Here is a 22,925-nt window from a genome sequence, read left to right as displayed (position 1 = left end):
CATCTTAGCCCATTCAAGTTCATAAGATGGTGATGTTTTCCCATAAACAAATAGTGTAGTGGGAAAGATGAAACTGACAAAGAAGGCAAGCTTATGTAGATTTAAGTAAGAAAATAGATATAACCTGAGGTTGACACCCAAACAACCATTGCATAACATTCTTCTCTCAGCCCAGTTCCAGACTTTCTCTGGATTTAAATCATAAGCCCATCCTAAACTCTACTCAGCACTTGGGATTTCCTCACCTGGAATACCTGCTTATCTCTAAAGTTGCCCCTGGCTTCTTCCTTTGTCATTTTAGAGCTTACATTTTGTAGAGTCCCAGGCTAGTTCTTCCCTCCCTGGTCCTATTCTTAACTTTTCTTCAGATTTCAAAATCATGTTCCCTTTATTACTGGCTTGCCCTGTGACTTTCCTCAAGTCTAGGGCCTTTTTTATCTGGCATAGTCTACTACCCTGCAGCTCATTCATCTCAGTATATCCCTCTGCAATTCCCATCCCCTACCCCCCAATGGTAAGTTCTTCCTGCTGCCTTCATTGTGGAGAGCCCAAAGGCTGGATGGACCCCATTCTCCACTTTACACGGAAATTAAATAGAATAATTTGGAAAGCAGCTTCAAATACTTTAGTTTTTCCTTTCCTTTTCCCTCCTCTTTTCTCTCCCTATTTGCCCAGGCTAGAAATACAGCTGCTACTCTTAGATCAAATAGATCTCTTCTGATTGGCACAGAAGCTTGAACCCACTCTATTTTTTCCCAAGAAAGGTTGGTTTACCTCTCAGCTGGTGTCCCTTGGCTCCTAGAGGCTCACCATGTACATAACAGACTTTATGTGGAAAGCTTGAATCCTATAAAGCTCCCATTATTCCTATATAGAATCTACTGGTCTCAACCTCTCCAAGAGTAGAAACTATAGGATTTGTGCCATCATACCTAATCTAGTTTTTTCAATAACAATTTCATTTTATGATAAGAGTTCATCATACAATATCAATTTTGTGCCATATAGAAATTACTATATTTTACCTATATTACACCTGATTATTAAATTACACCTAATCTAAAGAAACTACCCCTCGACACACACACACATATACACAATATAAAATCAAAAGAGAAAGAGTTTAAGCTTAAATCTGCACTGAGGGTCACATTTATAAAAGCAAATATAATAAATATATATTACCTGAACTGACATCTTGCTCTGATCCAGTGGCCAACAGGAAATTTTTTGATTCACTAAGTGGTCCAACAGAAAAATTTTGAGTCGATCCAGAACTGAAAAGAATAACAAATGATGTATTTAATCATTTAAAATTCACCAACGGGACTTCATAAATTTGATGGCAATTCAGAGTATCAGTCTAGAATTGGGAATACTTGCTACCACTATCAGAAGTCCTGTTCCCACTTGTATTACTCCCCTTATCTAATCCTCTGATAATAAAATAGCCAGTCAGTCAACAAACATTTATTAAGCATCAACTATGTACCAGACACAAGGTTGGGAATAAAAAAGAGGTAAAAGACAGTCCCTGCCCTCAAGGAGCTTACAATCTAATGGGCAGACATTTGATGGAACAGGGAGAGAGGGTGAGCCACTAAATCAGATTGCAAATGTTTTAAAAACTTCTTCACTAATCAACCTTCTGCTTTTGATTCATGAATACATTATACAACATAGCAGGGAGGGGCAACATTATCACGTGCGACAGGGCTAAAAGGGATAGTGACAAAAGGCATCTGAGTGATATGGGGGGGGGGGGCAAAAGAGGGAGCTCTTAGTGAACAGTTTCAATTTTTTCTATAAAATATGAGGAAAGGTTCAGATTTCAAAAGACGAGGGAGGAAAAGTAATGGGAGATATGAAAAAGGAAGAAAAGGCTTTGGAAAAGCTACTATGGTGAGTGGAATAGTGATTCATTAGATAAGTGTAAAAGGATTGTCTTGCAACAGTGAAGGTCCAGTTGAAGTAATGTAACATATATTTGTAGTAGATCTGGTCAGCAAAGTGATTTTTCTTTAGCTTCTTTTAATCTTTTAGACAAGAGCTATTACCACTCAAAAGAATTTAAGCTAACCATGTAAACATGAAAACAAACTAGCCAAAGTAGGCTTTTTCCTTGGATTATCCAGGTTATAATACACAATTAGATGGACTACTCAGATTATAATACACAATTAGATGGTTGCAGAGATCATTTGTACAGATACCAGTGCTTTCCATAGATGGTTATAAACAGACAATGAATTGGGCCTAGAATTAAAGAAGAGGAGGAAAGCAGTTGTGTGGCCTTTGAGAAATTGCAAACTTGTTTAAGGACCCCATACTTCAAGAAAATTTAATCTTACTTAATACCAATTTTAACATGTTTAATACCAATGTTCTGCCACCATTGTTATATGGATGTAGATAGATCATGGAATACTATGCTCCCCAAAGAATTTTTAAAAAATTATCGTTAAGATAAATGGGTGACTGCAGATTGAACATAACAAGTAAAAAACTACAAATTAAAAATAAAGGAAGAGATGATAAAAAATGTAATTTTAAAAATGGGCTGGTAATGTGGGCATAGTAGGCAATAAATGAGAGATAACACATATGTTTCACTGCAATTCTCAAAATGTTATAAGAAAGTGAAGATTTTCTGCATTCTGGGTGCAACCACTGGACCTGTTTTCTGGGACAACATGGACACATATTACATAAGGTCATCTTTATTTTTCACCTAGCTGTAATCTGGACTTCTACATCATGCCCTAAAAAGTTATTCTTTTTGGAAGATCACTTAAGTCCTAGAACTCATACCTCAGAAACACGTTTCAGCCCCTATGACCTCTCCCTCTGATTGGATTGGCTCCTCTAGAAACTGCAGGTAAGGAGGGCAATTTCTTTAATTTTCACCAGGCTACACTATGAATTCCTGTATTATGTTCCCAGCCTACGTATCCTATTCATCCCTTCTACAGTTCCTTTTAATGTATTGTTTTCCTCATTAGAATGTAAGCTCCTTGAGAGCAGTGACTTTGTTATTGTATTTTGTATTCTTAGTGTTTAGCTCAGTTTAGCTCAGTAAGCACAAAATAAATAATTGTTGACTGATAGGTCAAGCAGGTAAGAATAGGTCCTGTCTGCAATATTAGAAGGAACAATCTCTTGGATAAGATCATGGCATAGGCAGATGGAGATGCTTTTTGAGCACTTTTGGAAAAGGAAAGTATCCTGGTGCCTCTCCTACTATCTGACTAGGCTGAGTTGAGTATGAGAATCTAGGCTCAACAGCTGGATAAACTTAGAACACCGTGGCTTAAGAGAACTGCTATACACCCCAAGAGCTCACACTTTCTAAACTCTTTTAAGTGAGATGACTAACTTGTAAAGCTTATAAAGACTTGTCTGAATAGAGAAGAGAGGAGAATTTTCCCCACTAAAGAGTGATAAGAATAAACAACCACCAAGCAGTGAGCAGAGAAGCAATTTCCTGTGGTTCGGATGTTCCTGAATGAACCAGTAGCAGTTCCGAAATGTGGAGCCCTGAATTCTAAGTACAAGAGCTTTCTTCCCTTCTGTATTTCCATGATAGATTCTTATAAAGGATGTCAATTCTTCATCACATTTATTAAGTACACTGGTGGAAGAGTATGATTTACGTTCACTTTCCAGCATGTAATCATAATTTAACTGCTTTCTTCCCCTTCTCCCTTTGCCCCATGGTCCCATTCTACCACTGGTACAATTCTCCTGGAGCTTTCATTTTGAGAAGGGACTCAAACCAATTATCCTTTATTCTCAAGCTGCTGCCTATACGGATACTTTCTTTCTCTCTTTCCCCTACAAACTCTCTCTTTTCAGTTCCTTTTTATGTGCAGTCTTCCCTCAGTAGAAAGTAACTTCTTAGAGGGCAGGGAAACCTTTCTTTTGTTAAATATGTATCCCCACTGCTTGGCACAACACTTGATATATATTAAGTACTTAACAAAATGCCTGTCAACTTGACACATTAAGTAAATTATTATTTTTATTGGTGTCATTATTGTGAGTGGATAATTGTGTAAATGTCAGACACTATGTGGATGCATTTCCTCATAAGTTGCTGTGATTGTATAGTGAAAAACAGACTAAAAAGAAGCATGAAAGCAGAGGAAATGAATTTCCTAAATTTCCCCAAATGCTGAGTTTGAATATAAATAACTGTGGTGGTGGCCTAACTCTGAACTGCTGCAGTGAGAGGTACTTACAAATAAATAAACCAAACCTAGAGAAAAGTACGTGGAATGTTTCTTGTGCGAATGTTTCTTGTGCCTAGGAAAGGTGGGAGAACTCTATACAATGTGGGTAGCAACTACATCCTACCTGTAGCACAAATAAAGTGTTGTGTTGTGAGAGCTATTTATGATGTCTTGTGAGGCACTTTAGTGGTATGGGTGGTGTATAATTATTTAGGATCATTCATAATCTGAATTACATTTAAATAAAAGTTTGTCTTTATTCCAGGATTTAAAGGAACAGAGGTTCTAGCGTACTGTGGAAAGAATGCTGAACTTGGGAGTTTAGCACTTACTAGTTGTGTGATCTTGGGCAAATTACTTAACCAGGTGGTCCAGGACCAGTTTTTTTTTTTTTTTTTTTTCTATCTTCTCTCTTTTTTTTTTTTTAATTTTATTTTTTTATTTAATAGCCTTTTATTTACAGGATATATGCATGGGTAACTTTACAGCATTAACAATTGCCAAACCTCTTGTTCCAATTTTTCACCTCTTACCCCACCACCCCCTCCCCTAGATGGTAGGATGACCAGTAGATGTTAAATATATTAAAATATAAATTAGATACACAATAAGTATACATGACCAAAATGTTATTTTGCTGTACAAAAAGAATCAGACTCTGAAATATTGTACAATTAGCTTGTGAAGGAAATCAAAAATGCAGGTGTGCATAAATATAGGGATTGGGAATTCAATGTTATGGTTTTTAGTCATCTCCCAGAGTTCTTTTTCTGGGCATAGCTGGTTCAGTTCATTACTGCTCCATTAGAAATGATTTGGTTGATCTCGTTGCTGAGGATGGCCTGGTCCATCAGAACTGGTCATCATAAAGTATTGTTGTTGAAGTATATAATGATCTCCTGGTCCTGCTCATTTCACTCAGCATCAGTTCGTGTAAGTCTCTCCAGGCCTTTCTGAAATCATCCTGTTGGTCATTTCTTACAGAACAGTAATATTCCATAATTTTCATATACCACAATTTATTCAGCCATTCTCCAACTGATGGACATCCATTCAGTTTCCAGTTTCTAGCCACTACAAAAAGGGCTGCCACAAACATTCGTGCACATACAGGTCCCTTTCCCTTCTTTATAATCTCTTTGGGATATAATTCTAGTAGTAACACTGCTAGATCAAAGGGTATGCACAGTTTGATAACTTTTTGAGCATAATTCCAAACTACTCTCCAAAATGGTTGGATTCGTTCACAACTCCACCAACAATGCATCAATGTCCCAGTTTTCCCACATCCCCTCCAACAATCATCATTATTTTTTCCTGTCATCTTAGCCAATCTGACAGGTGTGTAGTGGTATCTTAGAGTTGTCTTAATTTGCATTTCTCTGATTAATAATGACTTGGAGCATCTTTTCATATGACTAGAAATAGTTTCAATTTCTTCATCTGAGAATTGTCTGTTCATATCCTTTGACCATTTTTCAATTGGGGAATGGCTTGATTTTTTATAAATTAGAGTTAATTCTCTATATATTTTGGAAATGAGGCCTTTATCAGAACCTTTGACTGTAAAAATATTTTCCCAGTTTATTGCTTCCCTTCTAATCTTGTCTGCATTAGTTTTTGTTTGTACAAAAACTTTTCAGTTTGGTATAATCGAAATTTTCTATTTTGTGATCAGTAATGATCTTTAGTTCTGCTTTGGTCATAAAGACCTTCCCCTTCCACAGGTCTGAGAGGTAAACTATCCAGAACCAGTTTTGATCCTACTGTTAACTTCCTATGATTTCAAAAGCTACATAATTTTGGATGCCCATCAAGTGGAGAATGGCTGAATAAATTGTGGTATATGAATGTTATGGAATATTATTCTGCAAGAAATGACTAGCAGGATGATTACAGAAAGGCCTGGAGAGACTTACATGAACTGATACTGAGTGAAATGAGCAGGACCAGAAGATTATATACTTCAACAACAATACTATATGATGATCAATTCTGATGGACGTGGCCCTCTTCAACAATGAGATGAACCAAATCAGTTCCAATAGAGCAGTAATGAACTGAACCAGTTACACCCAGCAAAAGAACTCTGGGAAATGAGTGTGAACCACAACATAGTATTTCCACTCCCTCTGTTTTTGTCCACTTGCATTTTTGGTTTCCTTCCCAGGTTAATTTTACCTTATTTCTAAGTTCGATTTTTCTTGTGCAGCAAAATAACTATATGGATATGTACACATATATTGTATTTAACATATACTTTAATATATTTAACATGTATTGGTCTACCTGCCATCTAGGAGAGAGGGTGGGGGGAAGGAGGGGAAAATTTGGAACAGAAGATTTTGCAAGGGTCAATGCTGAAAAATTACCCATGCATATGTCTTGTAAATAAAAAGCTATTAAAAAAAAGCTACATCATTTCAATGTAAGCTGTGGTTAGGTTCTGTCTAATTGTGTTCCTGAACCTAGTCTAGTCTAGTACAAAAACATTACCAGAAAGCTGGTCAAAACATAGGACCACAGACTCAAACATTTAGAGCTAGCAGGGTCTTAGAGTCATGTAATCCCTCCCTCTTACTGCACTGATGAGGATCTGAGACCCAGAGAAGTTAGATGGCTTATCTAAAGGTTCACATGGATCAGAATGTGAACTTAGATTTTCTGACTGTACATTTTTAGTAGTCTTTTCCATTGCACCACACTGAAGAGCAACAAAATTAAAAAATTGAAATTGGTTCTCAATTTTTATAGCCCCCTTTTGTTTTGTAATGATGTGACCAGGTAGTGGAAAAGGGTGGTAAGAGTCATGGTTGTTAGACTGTAGTCAATAAACTTTAATTTGAAAATTAAATGGAAATGTGAGATCTTTGACCAGGGACTAATGAGAAAATATTGCTGGAGATGCTAAACCAAATCAATCTTGATATTCTTGTTCTCAAAGAATCCAAAGGAAAGAGGCTGTTATTAAGTGGAAGGATGGGATCTAGATACTCCTAGGAGAGACAGAGAGGACAATTTGGGTTTACTATAGATACCCAGAGGATATACAAGAAATAATTTGTAAAGAACAGTTGGTCATCTTATATTACAGTATTGATTTTTGCAATACGATTTGCAAGACGATTAAGAAAATAATAATACTTTATTCACCAATATTTTTTGCCTAAAATAAAGAGGTAGGGAAAAACTATGAAAAACTTAAGATTCTCCAAATTCTATCAACAACTAGTAGCATTCTCAGTGACTTCAAAGACAAGACAAGAAGGAATATAAAGGAAAATGTGGTTCATGAAAAAAATGAGACCAAATAGTTAAGCGATTACACAGAAGCCTAACACGTTTATATAATGGGCACAGTATGTGTGGGAAAAAAAATTGGTAAGTGACAGAAACAAATAGAACAGCAAAAAAAAAAAAAAAAAAAAAAAGGAAAAGAAGATATTTTAACAGATATGAAACAAGATACTATTGATATATGGGAGTTATTTTTAGATTAGCTGCCTCTGCAAACTCTGACTACCAACTTATAAGGCAAAGATAAAAATTGGTAAAAAGCAAGATTAATAATAAAGAGTAATTCAATGGAAACAATCCACTCCTCAACTACTTAAGCAAATAATCACTTCTAAGAAATAGGAAATGGACATCAGAAACATTGCTGACATGGATTACAATAATTTTATACAGAATTTTAATGGTTACAAATGGTCTGCCATCAGATCAAGTCCAAAAGAGCTCACAGAGCTCTTTAGTCAGCAAACATTTGCAATACTTGCCAAGCAAAGAGACATGGTGAATAAAATCAACACTAGTTTAGAAGTGAAACTGATTTTGAAAAATTTTCAGAAAAAAAAAAAGAAAGAAAAAAGGTTATGGGTAATCATGAGCTGTACTGCCTTATGAAGCAGAAGGTAGGTAAAGCCAGTTTAGAGAAAGCTTGCCTAAAGAACCAACTAAGTAGTTATGTCACCATCTAAACATGAAAATGAGAGAAAAAAAATGGAAGAAAAATGCAAAATGATATATAGATGACTAGCAAATATTTATTAAACACTTAAAATGTGTGAGGATCTGTGTTAAGTTCTGGGGAAGCAAAGAAAAAAAACAACTGTCATCTTCAAGGCACTTATATTCTAAAAGCAGATAATCTAACAAACTGTGTTTGCCATCAAGAAGGGATCAGCACACTTGACACTTGAACCCTAAGGTCACAGTACCAGGTGTGCTTACGTGGAGGTAGAAATGGCTCCAAAGAGAACAAAGATGGGAAAAAGAGATGTACTGGACCAAGTGTAGATGGAGTATATCCTTGCTGAAGAGACACAATTGTGAGGGAACTTACTAAAATGAGGAAATTCATTCTACAAGAGTAGAGTGAAATTGCTCTGCAATTTTGGAGTTGACTGGAACATTTAAGAGGTTAAGTGACGTGCTTTAGTCTGTGTCAAGAGTCAGAGGTAGGACTCAATTCATACTTTCCTGATTCCTTTATCCTCTATACTTTGCTGTATCCCTTGATTTATTATGTTTAGTTAAACTTTGTATTTTTTATGAAGAATACTGATGAAACTATTGTGGGTGATTTAACAGAATTAAGATCTGAGTTTAATAAAATGCTACATATTTATACATAAATAAAAGATTAACTAGTACAATCATGAATACCTGAAAGAGTTCTTGAGCACCATTCTTGACCATCTGTGCAAGGCTGTACACTCTGTACATAAATGGTGAAACACAGTTAACAGGAAAATTTAAGTCAACTAGAACTCTTTCCTCAACTATGCCAATCAGCTGACTTTAATGTATGCACATTGTTACCATTTTAATTTACAGAACTGAATGTTCTACAAATGAAAGACAACCCATTATACAAAAAAGATGGAAGGCTCACTCACCTCCTGGTGTGTTCATGGTGGTTTGTGCCAGTTACATGTTCCTTATCCATCATGAGACGAGTTGGGAAATGAACACCATCACCTAAACTGCATGATTTAAAATACATGATTATTTTAAATTTTACAAAACTGCTTAAATTAAAGCAATAAGGTTTGTTGACTGCTTTTGAAATAAATAATAAAAAGAAAATGACCAAAAGCCAATCCTCAATAGGTAAGTGACCAAAGAATATGAGCAAATAGCTTTCAAAATAATTGTAAACTATTAACAATTATATAAAAGAATGCTCCAAATCACTAACAAGGAAAAAAAAACAACAAAAATTGAAACAACTCTGAGGTTTTATCTTACATTTTACAGATTGGTAAAGATGATAAAAAATGGGAACATTTAATATTGGGTTGAAAGGGGATATTCACACATGGATAATGAAATATGATTGTTGGTGATTCATAAATCAGTGCAACCATTTTAGAAAGTAATATGGAATTATGTCAATAAAGTGGCTATATTGTCCATATTCAGTGACTCAGAGATTCCACAATAAGGATTATAACCCAAGAAGGTCAGTCCCTATTACACAAAAATAATTAAAAGCAAAAATTTTTTTTTTGGTAACAAAGAACTGGAAACAAAGTGAATGCCCAATAGTTGGGAAATGGCTAAACAAATTGTGGTATATAATATGACAGATTATTGCTGTGCTGTAAGAAATGACAAATATGATGAATACAGAGAAACATGAAATGATGCAAGGTAAAGTAAGCAAGGCTAAGAAAACCTTATATACTAATGACTTCAACAATGTAAATGAAAAGAACCACACACACTCACAAAAAGAATGTCACAAAATTAAAAAGAAACATGCTTCCAAAGAACATATATGTAAAGACCTATCATCCTATCCCTCTATTCAGAGAGGAGGTCAATGATTGTGATACGCTGTACATATTTTTGGACTTTCTTGATTTACTGGTCAGTTATATTCCTTTCCTCTCTTTAAAGAATTTTGTTATTTGGGAAGTTTCTGGGGAAAGAAGTAGTAGAAGGAATAATGGGGAAAAAATATGGCAATGTAAAAAAAAGACATTAATAAAATTTATTTTTAAAAGGTACTGTAATTTATTTCAAATCAGGAAAAACCATGTTTGAATCTTGCCTAAGATACTACGTGACTCATGGTAAGTCTAAAATGAGGATAATAATAGCAATTACATCAAAAGGTTATTGTGTAGATCAAATCAGAATAATATGTTGTTTTAATTTCTTTCTTTCTCTCTCTCAAGGCAAGTGGGGCTAAGTGACGTGCCCAGGGTCATATAGTTAGGAAGTATTAAGTATCTGAGACTGGATTTGAACTCGGGTCCTTTTGACTCTAGGTTGATGCTCTATCCACTAAGCTGCCCCTTAATTTCTCTTCTGAATGATGTTGACCATTTTTTTCCCATTCATTTAGTATTGTTGTTGATCATTTAAATTTTTTTTTTAAACTGTTCATATCATTTGATAACCATGTACTGTGGAAGAATAGAACTTAGTTTTATACCAGGGTATAAATTTCTTAGGTTTTTTTTTTTTTACATTAGACTTTTATTAGAAATATTTTATGTTTGAAAATTAAGGTTCACTGAAAGACAATAGTCTGAGCATGATCAATGTATTAGGTTAGGAGGAATCAATGAAGACCATGGGCTTACTAGCCTTCATTTTGGAGAACAAAGAACAAAGGCTCATAAAAATTAAATGACTTGTCAAAGTCAGTAAGCAGCAGCACTAGGATTTAAACTCAGAATTTCTAATGCTATTGCCATTATGCTACACTGCCTAAGTACAATCTCCAATATTATTTGATATTTCAATTTACTTTCAAAATTAGAAAAAAATTCTTAGTATTCTGTCTTTGCAGAGGCTTACAAGATGCAAAACAACTGACAATGGAAAAGTTATGTATATTAAGTTTTTTAATGCAGGAAGTACATTTACTTCCCTCCTCTCCATCCTTTGTTCCAAAGGCCCATTTGTCATAATGCTTCAGCAAATAAGACAATGAATTTCATCAAAATCTACCACTTTGGTGACTCAAGTTCAGGCTGAGTAACTTACCTTGTAAAGATGGGAAATAACCAGTATTTTTTTTCATCTCCAAATACTTGTCTCCAATTTTTACTCCACCCAAGAGAGAAACCATTTTTGTCAGGTCCATTTAGAAATACAGGTGCACGAAATGCCTCTGTTAAAAATAAAATCAAGAAACTAAGCAATATATTGTTTGTCTGTAAGGAGGTTAACAAAACATTTTCCTCTGTTACATCCCATACTATAGCAGAAGAAAACTATTTTGGATCAAGCATATTGTTGGGAAAAGATCTCTAATCTTTATTTAAACATACATACAACATACACACATAATGGATAGATTAAAAATACAATTGGGAATGGAATAATTTTTTTAATGAAAAAATGTATCTTAGGTCTGTCCATCACAACACATAACAGTTATCTATGTAAGCAGAAACAGTAGAATAGCTCATAGTTCTATAATACTACAGAGATAAAGGTATGGGTTATAGATCTGTACATTTACACAGATAATCTCTGTGTGAGACATGTAGTAGAATCAAAAAGGATGAAGAGGTATGAATGAGTTGTCATCTATACCAGTGAAGGGAGTCCCCATACTGATGAGATCCTAGACTGACTAAAGTACACTGTAAGCTTATAAAGCATTCTACATGCATACTTCTGCTATGGTTTATATTTTCAAATTGTACTAAAATTCTCATTTACGTGAAACTCTTTTTTTTAAGTTTTAGATTAATGGACCATGCAAATTTGCTTGTTTAACTGAAGTAAAAGTAACAGCAATATTAGTGGTAGCAAGTAATATTTAAAGAATTTTTAAAGGTTTACAAAGCATTCCTCCTAGCTATCTGGTAAGGCAGGCAATATAAAGATCATTCTAAAAATTCATAATAAAGGCCAACCAATTTCAAACATTAGACACTAACCTATTTAACACCATGTAAAAACATTTTCCCAAAGAGCTCATTAAGTTTTTAATTTTTTCCCGCTACTGTTAACATTTTTTTCCCCTGTCCTTCAACCCCACTTCTTTGGTGGAAATACCTTCTAAAAGTAGATCTGAAAGTCTCGTTCAGAAATATGTTTAACTTTCTCCAATTTTTTCAAATTAGAAAAATATACTATTCAAGATAAGTGATTAGAAAATGCCCACCTAAAAATGTTGTTATTTCTAATGGTCAGGTCCAAATTTTAATGGGAAAAAAAAGGAATTTTTATCCTTTTTATAAAAATTCATAGAATTTCCTTTTCTTAACCTGTTTCAAAGAAAATCAGCTCTAATATTAATTAACACACATTTGTCTATAGCTTAGTATGCATAATTCCAATCTCACCATCTAGTTCATAAATTAGATGGTTCTGCATAAACCAAATATCTGGAAATTTTACTGATTTTTTTTTTCATGTTTCTATTGTGAATATTTCTTCATCACAAAATGTATAACAGACATTTACCTGGACAGGTAGTGGTTTTATTTAAATCAACTGACCTATTGTTGTTCTGTTTTTTCCAACCAACCAGAGGTGGTAGCAAAAAAGTGACAGGATACTAATGAAAAACATAGTAGCCACAAAGAAAAGAAAAAGGACATGGAATTGTGCACGTGTGTTTCTTAGGTTGGTCTGAGAAAAGAAAGGAAAAAAAAATTAATTCAGAGCACAGCTGATCTTTTCAAACGTTTCCATTTACACCTTTATTTATTTTTTGATTTGGATGTCTAACATTCTCTGGTAAAATCTTCCTAGAGACTTAAATATGTCAACAAATTTTTCAAATAAAAAAGATAACAGACTATATGAATAAGACACTCTAAATGCAGGAAACGCACAAAAGGAGATGAGTTAAATCTAATCATCAACCTATTGAAGAGGGTCCACAATCTCATACCACTATGAATCAGTTATTTAAAATTACTTTCATAGCTTTTTAGCTTTATCAATGAACAATGATAACAAAAACAACAAAAAGCATCTTCTTGTCCAAAAGGAAGAATTCAATAATTTATAGTGTCATATTTGAAAATAAGTAAACTGAAAGACAATTATCTGAACATGACCAATTTATTAGTTAGGCTAGCAGTAACCAAAAAATTGGGTCAATGGCCTCTCTGGACGTTAACCATTGTTGGTGTCTACTTGAAAGTTTAGAGATAATGGACCAGACTCCCTGGTGTCCACCTGAATCAGGATAACAGATTTCCTTGAGGCAAAAATAGAATGGTGATTAACAGAACTGAATTTCTAACCTTAGCTCACAGGCAGAAACAAGAAAATATTGCTTGAGGAATGACACAGAATGGGGCAAAAATACAGAATAGAATCAATTACAGAAAAAATCTATTATAAAATGATACAGAATCAAATTCCTTCAACAAAATTGACACAAATCAACATCAAATATGAAAAAGTCATTTTTTAAAGATAATGTCAAAATTACATATATGCTGCTAACTAGTGCCTGTGCTTAGCAAAACCATTAAGTTTTTCTTTGCACTCCCTTCTCCCCTTTGGCAATTTGTACTGACTTCATGCCGTCCCCTGTCTAGCAAGCATCCCCACTATTTTGTCTTCATGGGACAACTTTAGGCTTTTCAATACCTACAATTAACTTCTTCAGCACTTTGAATTGATTGTAAAATCTAATAAAATAACCCTAAGCAATTAGTGAATGAAAATGGATAAATGTGGTTACATTTTAAAGAAAGTTAAAGTATTAATAAAATGGAAGACTCAGAGGGAAAACTTACAAGGAAGTTATTTTTTAACTTAAGTCTCTCAGGGGCACCCCCCAAATTTTACAAATTAGGCAGCTACCTATTTCCATCTATACATAAGGATCACATGGTTTAAGACAAATAGTAATACAGCATAATCAATGCTAAAAAAAAGAAATCATGAAAATTAATAAGATCAACTTATAAATTACATCAACAATGCATTTTACCTTTGGACAATTCTCTGCAGATTTCCTGCGGCAAAGCTTGTACAAATAAAGATAATATATTAAGATACCATTATCAATTAAAAAAAATACCTGAAAACATTAATTTAAAGACTGGTTTATATTTAAGGATTGCTAGATTACCCTTTATCCTCCAGAAAAAAGAAAAATAGACAAGATTTCATGCGAGTATACTGCCATCTTCAAATACAGGAACATATTCCTAGGACTCCTTAAAGGCTATTTACTTGATTTTTAAAAATGAAGATACATAAGAAAAAGTCTTAAATTTCTAAGTCCAATATAGTAAATATAAGTAGTTTTCTAAATTGGAGCTATCTGTTTATTCTAATGATTGTTTTCAAAAAAAATCAGAGACAAGAAGAAAGGGTTAGCAATCTCCAGCACTTCCCTGCCCATTCTAATTCTGAACAAATAAGTCTTCAGTAATATTATTGGATGACAGTTACAGAGATGTTTTATCTGGTATCATTGGGAATTGAAATGGTTTAAATAAATTTCTAAGAATATGAGAAATGCTTCTTTAAATGCCAAAACTTTTAATATTTTAAGGTACTTTTGATGACATTATAGCACTGAAGCACTGGACTTGGTATCAAGAAGAAAGAAATTGGAAATCAGGAAGTTTCAAATCCCAACTGTGACCTTTAAGAGCTCTTTGATCATGGGCAAAGCAGCTTTATTATTATGAGTCTCCAGTAACTCCCTAAGTCAGAATGTCATAAATGGCTGTTAACTATTCTGGAAGGGAGAGTTCTCAAGTCAACAAAATCACAGATCACTTACATAGTGCTATATTTTTGGTGATAATCTTTCTAAGATGTATACATAATCTTCTACCTTCTTAATTTGAAGCTATTAAACAATTTGCTTTTTAGTGTGGTAGGAACAGGGACTTTTTGCCAGGATGTGCTACAAAGACCAATGGCTCCTTTCATACACAGAAGCATCATAGCAGGACTTTGTGTAGGCACCAGAGAGCACGATGCTATGGGTTATGTGGCAATTTAGTCCTCCAGGTCATGAAATGCTAATCACTTATAACCACCTAACATCACTGCTTTCAATGACCTATAGTTTCATTTGAACTAGGTGAAGCAAAGGGCAGGAACAAAGGCAATTTTAGAGTTTAAATCCAAAGGACAAAACTGCACAATCTGTATCAGCTCAAATCCTTCACTACGTAAGAAAGAAAGAATCCACATGTGCTCCCAAAAGATCTTGTCTCTTTTGGTTTGGGCTAGAAAGTGAATTGGAACAGGACTCAGATTTTGACTAAGTTTTTTCACTCCAGATTAACCTATTCTAGGTCTGGTGCTAAAAAAGATTCCTTTATTCCTGGCTCTGAAATTTAAAAACTGGGCAAATCATTTCACTGTCTTATCCCTCAATTTTTCATCTGTAAATATGGAGTTGTTTTGTTGCTGCTGTTACTCAGTTGTATATGATTTTTTTGAGACTCCATTTGGGGTTTTCTTGGCAAAGACAATGAGGTAGTTGGCCATTTCTTTCTCCAACTCATTGACAGATGAGGAAGCTGAAGTAATACAGTGTGATCTTCCCAGAGTCACACAGCTAGCAAATGTCAGGTTTTCTGGACTTCAGACCTAACCCCTCTGCCACCTAGCTCCCCCAAAATATGATGTGGGATTATATTAATTTCTAAGATCTTATCTAGCTAAATAAGTCTATTTTTCTCTTGAAATCCTTCTCAGTTTATTTGTCTTTTATTTTGGCCTCTAAAGCTCTTTGCCACTTCTGAAGGTGATAAGCAACCACTGGGATTTATTGAGTAGGGAGGAGCAGGGGTGACACACTCAGACATGGAGTGGAGGAGAGAGAGCTTTAAAATAGGCAGATCACTAGCAGGCTATAGCAGTAATTCAGGCATGATATGGACCCGCATCCAAGAAAGGGTGTCCCTGAAAGATGCTGCAGAGGTAAAATTCACAGCCCTGGGTAACAGATTAGATATGGGGGAAGTGGTAATAAGAGGAGTTGAAGAAGACTAGGAGAATGGTGGTATTCTTGACAGTAATGGGAAAATATGGGAGTCAAAGGAGGGTCTAGGAGAGAAAACAATGAATTCTGTCTTGGACATTTTAAGTTTAAGATATCTCCTGGACATTCAAATATGAGATGTCTGAAAGCCAGTGGGATGTGCGAGAATGGAGGTCAACAGAGAACTTAAGATATGACAAGTCTGTTTGAGAATCATAGCATAAAAATCATCATTAAATTCATAGAAGCTGATGAAGGGGAAGTGAAAAGATAATAAGCATTTACAAACTAGCATTTACTATTTGATTTTCACAAATATGATCTCATTTAATCCTTGCAATAACCCTGTGAGGCAGATGCTATTATTATTTTCATTTAGTAGTTGAGGAGGACATTAACAAAAGTTAAATGACTTCCCTGGGATCACACAGATGGAAAGGATCTGAAGCTAGATTTGAACTCCCTACAGTTTCCCTATTCTAGGTCCAATGGAGTATCTATCCACTGCACCACCAGAGATCACCAAGTGAAGTAAGACAGAGGGAAAAGTGTAGGAGGTCCAAGACAGAAACCTGAGCATCACCCATGGTAGAGGGCATGATATGTGTGAGGATACAGCAAAGGAGAATGAGAAGTTAATAGGCATGAGGAGAAGTAGGAGAGAACAATGTCCCAAAACCTAGAGAAAAAGTTATATCAAGGAGAAAAGGGTGTTCAACTGTGTCAAAGATCATTGGATTTGGGAATTATAAAGATCACTAGTAATGATGGAGAGAGCAGTTTCAGTGTAATAATAAGGCTGGAAGACAGACTGGAGGAGGTTAAGAAGAGTAAAAAGAGAGAAAAAAGGGACACGGATTATAGATGGCCCCATTCAAGAGTTTAGCCACAAAAGGCAGAAGAAATATGAGACAATGTGTTAGTGGGGATGGAAGGATCAAGTGAAAATTTTTTGGGATGAGTGAGATATTTGTATATTTATAGGCAGGAGAGAAAGAACCAATACAGAGAAATTGAAAATAAGTGTGAAAGTTGGGATGATGGGGGGCTATAAGCTGTTGGGATATAATGGGATTGCTTGAACAAGTAGAGGTGTAAGACCACTTCATTATATGAGATAGGGGTGATGGTGGCAAAAGGTATCTAAGTGAAGAGGTAAAGAAAAAGGAAAAGAGCCCATGGTGAATGGTCTCAAATTTTTTTCTGTAATATATGAGGAACTAAGTGAGCATGTTAGGGGGAAAGTAGCAAGCCAGGGGAAGCTTGAAGAGTAATGAAAAGATTTGGAAAAGTCATTGTTGGGAGTGGAATAGTGAGTTGATAAAAAAGATATAGTCAAGATAATCTAGCTGCAGTGAAAGTCCAGCTGAGATTGTGTAATAAATTTGTAATGTCAGACAGAATGATTGAGCGATTCTCTCCGTTTTTCTTCAACAACAAGTTTACGGGAGCCAAGGCCCCAGTGGGAATGATCAAAGGCTGAGGTCTGACTGGGTGATACTGGGTCAAAAAATCCAGAGAGGAAGATAGCAAAAAGTTGAACTGCTCCCCGATAGGCTAATATGGGGGAAAGAAGATTAAGTGGTTAGTGTAAGAGAGATAGCTTGGAAGAAACCGAGGAGTCAAAGTACTATGGATGAAGAATAGGGTTTGGAAAGGGAAATAGAAAAGATGAAAAGCCAATAGATTATGGTCAGATAAGGGGATTTTGGAATCCTTGAACATGAAAGTGGTACATTTGAAGCAAGATCAAGAACATTACCATCTTTGTGTGTGCTGAGGTTGGGTGAGAATAGGTCATGGGAAGTGAGTAGATTGAAAAACTGACTGGTTAGGATGTTAAAGGGAGAGTCAATATATATAAAGTGCTGTAATATGAGTGCAGGTGTACGGGAGGAGAGAAAAATTGTAAATCAGGTACTTAATTTGTTGGGGAAGAAAGGGGAATAACCTGGAGATCTGTAGACAATAGCTACCAGGGCTTGGTTTGGGTGGTAGATATGGACAGCATGAAACCTCAAAGGAGAACATGTTACTGAATGTTAGAAGTAAGGGAAGAATCTGGAAGAATGAAAAACAAGGAATATTCAAACTCCGCCTTGTTCTATCTTGTTCATTACAAATTTCAAACAGTATATACTAGTTAATAAGCTCTTACATTAGTACTAAATCAAATATCTAATCATATATTATAACAATATAATATCTCAATGAAAATTTAACTATATACATTTAAGATTTTAACAAACTTACCGTCCAGAATTTTATAAAATATTCTAAAACTGTTGTGGTCACCAGAATACAATACACAAGGGAATAAAATAAAAACAGCAGGAAGTATTTGTAGTTAGAAAATCCCACACAGTTATTCACCCTAGAAAAACAATGGAGATAAATGGTTGTAATACAAAGATATCAATACAAATTTAAAGGAAAAAGAAAAACAAAGAATATTACACAGTGAAATTATATTAAACCAATTTTTAAAGTTGAGGGTAGTAGGAAAAAAAAAGATTAGATTAGTAGACTAGTAAATAAACCTAGCCATATAGAATAGTACACATCTTAATTCTTAAATAATTTAGTTATTGGAACCATTTCAGAATATATTATTGATTGTGTAGGGAAACTATATAGAGAATTTATATTTTAAATGAAAAAAGAATTGTTTCAAAATCTCCTTTCCCACCAAAAAAGGTTTTAATATTTTTCATACATACCAAGGACAATGATGATCCATCTTAAGAACACATCTAAGAAAAAAAGTACAATAAAATTCTATTTTCAAATTCCCATTTCTAAATTCCCATACACTTAAAATTTTATTTTAAAATGTTATCTAAGAAGAGCATTATAATTAACATTTTTATTGTAATAGGATATATAAAACTTTCTCAGGTGATTAATACTCAGCAAACATATAGTAGATTCTGGGCACATAAAAAACTATAGCTTTAGGAATTTCAGAAACATACAGAAGAAGCTGTTCTGGCTCTAGGGTTAGAGGATGTGGATTAAAATATATATAAAATTATATATATAAAATCTTAGGCAAGTCATTTAACCATGCTGGACTTCAGTTTTCTCACTTATAAAATGAAAATGCTGAACTATTTTTGCCTTTGATATTCCTTCTCATTCTAGATCCATGATTCTATAAGATCAAGATACTTATAACCTAATAGAGGGTAATAAGACAAGGACAAACATAAACATTATATGAATCAAACTAATGATTCAACCATAGGTATTTGTTAAGGTGATAAAAATGGAAGGGAAAATCAGTTGCCACTCTCAAGGAGCTTACATTTTAATGGGAGAAACATGTAAATGACTAGATATATCCAAGATAATCAGTATAAATGAATCTAAGATGGAAAAGCATTAGCAACTTACCAAGGAAGGGGGATAGGGAGAATAGAGTGGAATGATTGGACTAGAAAAAGCTTCCTGCAGAAAGTGAGATTTGGAAGAAAGTCAAAGAAACTAAAAAGCTGAGATGAGGATGCATGCATGCACCGAGAGTGGAAATAGGGCAAAAGCACAGAATAGAAAATGTAGTGTCATGTTCAAAGAATCACAAGGAGTTTGGAGTAGCTTATCATCAAGTACATGTGAATAAAGAGATTGGAAATGTAGGAAAGGATCTTCTGAAAAGCTTTAAATACCAAATTGGAGGAATTTATATTTGATCCTGGATTAAACAGGAAAACTACTGGAGCTCGATAAGCAGGGGGGAGTGACAAGGTAAGACCTATGCTTTAAAAAAAATCACTCTGGCAGTAGAAGATGGAATAGAATGGGGAGAGACCTGAGACAGGTCTAGAGATTTTATCTTGTTTCAGCATTGAAGTCATAGGAGTGACATACAAGCGACATCACTATGGGGCATAAAATACACACAAGTGAAACTACTATAGGACATAAAACTTATTTTCAAGCATTTCCTATGGAATTATGAAGATTTAAAACTATAAAAATGTAAGTTCTTAATAATTTATTTGAGACCCAACAGGCCTTAAAATTTACAAATTTATAGGCATATGCTTCACAGACAAGGAAAACTTGAAAATTTACTTTATCCTTTGGAAAACTAAGTTGCCTGATTTAGTGGAGCTCATTTATTATCTTTAATTGTATTTTGTTATATCTAAATGTGTGGCAGAATTTTTTTTAAAGACCATAAAATTTGATGGGACAATTCTTTTGAACAAATTAACTTGTTCTAAGCTTTCTTTACATATAAAGTTCAACATTTTAAATAACCGCCATGGTCAGGAGCATAGTATTCTCTAAGAAAGCTGAAAGACCTTTCTTATGTCTAATGAGACTGATCTTTACAAATTTTTTTAGAACCTAGAACTTCGGTTCTAAAGGCCAAGTTAACAATAGTTAAAACAAATAAGGAAAACTACAGTAAAAACTACTGAGTATAGGGCAGAACTGCTCACAAACTAAAATAGAGGATAGAACTTCTCTATTGAAATTAAAGAAGAACACGATTAGTTCATTTAAAACACATGTATGGTATTCCAAAGGTGCTTGAGTAGCCCTCCTCTTTATATGGATTACTGTAGGGAATGAAAAATTAAAGTTATGGTTCATCCAAAAGATAAAGGAAGGGTGAGTGAATGGGCATAAGTTAAATCCATTACCAACAAAAGCTATTCCCCCAAAGAGAGAGAGAGAAAGAGAGAGAGAGAAAATGAGAATAAGTTGAGGGAAATTATTAAATTGGCACATTATTTGTTATACCTTAACCTGAATGTTAAATATGATACACCAACTTTTCTACTATGAACTCTTCTTCAGATTATTACAGCATAGTGATTACTGATTTTTTGGGCACCAGTCTGCAAGGTTAAGCTAAAGTTATTAAGCACAAATCAAGGTGACACATCTGAGATCTCTTGAGTGATGGGAATGTATGTGACTTATGGAAGAAACTTCATCTCTTCAGAGCAAAGAACCATAATATTTATTTCTTGAGAAGTGAGTGCAAATTTTTAGAACTAGGGTATAAATGTAAAACTCAGTACATTTGCAACATTAACTTTTTCCTTTTGACAAAACTTCCAATACCATGCTCAGTGATAATGACAACTGCTGATAAAAGCTACTTACTTGTTACATACAGAGCAGTGGTGACATCGATCAGGTTTAATCAGTTGACATTTTTCACAATATCTGATTACTAAATTCAAGAAAAAGAACATTATTAAAATGGACAAAATATTGCTTAATTAAATTAAACAAATAAATCTATTTAACTTTTCAAACTTATTTATGGAATAAATTACTTTTAATTAAGAGATTTAATATAATACAAAGGAACAAAAATATATTAAGACTTGGAAAGGGTTTAGTATTATTTAAGTTGATCTGTTCATTTCTTGCTATGTCTTGTGTAACCCTCACTGAAAATACTTAATACCTGAATTCCTTTTTGGTTGCAAGCATCTATTTTTCTTTGATTTCTGGAAGCTTTGAATTATCTGTTATGACATTCTAGGGACTTTTCCTTTGTGTACTCCTTTCAGGAGGTGAACAGTGGATTCTTCTATCTTTACTTTGCCATCTGAAAATTGCCTGTACATATGAAAGTTTTCATTTATCATTTCCTAAAAGGTTCAGGCTGGTTATTTTTAGAAAATAATTTCCAGAGAGTCCTGTGAATCTTAAATTATCTTTCCCTGGCCTGTTTTTCAAGTGAGTTATTTTTAACATGTTGCATTTTTTTCTGTTTTTTTCAACTCTTTATTTTGTTCTGATATTTCTTGATGTTTCCTGGAGTAACTTATTTGTTTTACCTATTCTAGTTTTCAGGAAGTTGGTATCTGGGTAAAGTTGACTATTTTCTGTTTTAAGCTAATTATTCACTTTCTAATTCTCTCTTCTAGAGCTACTGTCCCATTACAATTTTTTTCCCTTAATTTCTTCTAGGCATTCATGTAGTCCTTGTAGAAAATCCATTTTTTTCCCCTTTGAATCTCTGCTTCTGGTTGTTAGAAATTATTCTCTTCTCCTGTGTTCAATTTCTAAGTACCTTAGAGGTTTAAATCTCTGCATCTTCAAGATCATCAATGTTATCTCAGAACAGAGTGACAAAGCTCCCAAGGAGACAGCTGCTACCATTTCCAGTCATTTCCAAGGTCTCCACCACTGTGGGACCATACTGGGAGAACCTTGTTCTTTCTACTGCTGTGTACAAAGATTTGGAAGCTACACATCTCTTTAGCTGATTTTGTTTGAGAGGTTATAGCTTCACATCTGCCTGCAATGGCTCTGATTTTGATAGTAGCCTCTTTTTTAAATTGCCTACAGGCTTCTTTGACTTTTTATGCAATTCTAGAGTAGATAAATTCACTCAAGTTTTTTCAAGTTCTGCTGAAGCAAATGTAAGCAATCTTTCCAGGTAGTAATATAAAATAAGGCTTTAAAAAGACTATTTTCTACCAAACTGGACTAACAAGTTTTTCTTTACTCTATCCTCTCTGGCCATCTCCTCAAAACTACTGCTACCCTAGAGAAATTTCTTCCCTGGGACCTTGTTGTCATAGTTGATGACAACGTTTCTCAGACCACTATTTCAGGAAAGCCTAGTTTACCATGTCACTCCACTCCCTTTCCCATATACCAACATAAGATCAAAATGGTTACAGGATTTAGACATAAAGGAGGATACACCATGGGCAAACTACGGAAGCATTAGAAGAGATTATCTGTTAGATGTATAGAGAATGGAA

At 34.4% G+C, this 22,925-nt stretch overlaps 1 protein-coding gene across 4 annotated transcripts in view; it reads right to left on the bottom strand.

Annotated features, from left to right (window-relative positions):
• Positions 1-22,925, bottom strand: part of ZDHHC20 (zinc finger DHHC-type palmitoyltransferase 20) — a 77,539-nt gene that overhangs the window by 2,750 nt on the left and 51,864 nt on the right. Inside the window, exons 5-13 of one of the 4 annotated variants that reach the window (XR_004233146.1) lie at positions 21,304-21,373; positions 18,900-18,932; positions 18,433-18,553; positions 14,161-14,196; positions 12,707-12,839; positions 11,238-11,364; positions 9,134-9,220; positions 8,901-8,952; positions 1,186-1,277 (exon numbers count right to left, since the gene is read on the bottom strand). Coding sequence is in view for 3 of the 4 variants with exons in the window: in XM_031960797.1 (XP_031816657.1) it covers positions 1,186-1,277; positions 9,134-9,220; positions 11,238-11,364; positions 12,707-12,839; positions 14,161-14,196; positions 18,433-18,553; positions 18,900-18,932; positions 21,304-21,373 (699 nt within the window). In the remaining variant the exon portion in view is untranslated. The remainder of the gene's footprint in view (positions 1-1,185; positions 1,278-8,900; positions 8,953-9,133; positions 9,221-11,237; positions 11,365-12,706; positions 12,840-14,160; positions 14,197-18,432; positions 18,554-18,899; positions 18,933-21,303; positions 21,374-22,925) is intronic. The other 3 variants (XM_031960797.1, XM_031960798.1, XM_031960799.1) reach the window with 3 other exon arrangements.

The sequence above is a fragment of the Sarcophilus harrisii genome, chromosome 3 (genome assembly GCF_902635505.1).
Source record: "Sarcophilus harrisii chromosome 3, mSarHar1.11, whole genome shotgun sequence".
NCBI lineage: Eukaryota > Metazoa > Chordata > Mammalia > Dasyuromorphia > Dasyuridae > Sarcophilus > Sarcophilus harrisii.
Note: the sequence above shows the minus strand (reverse complement) of the source record. Positions and strands in the feature narration are given on the sequence as shown.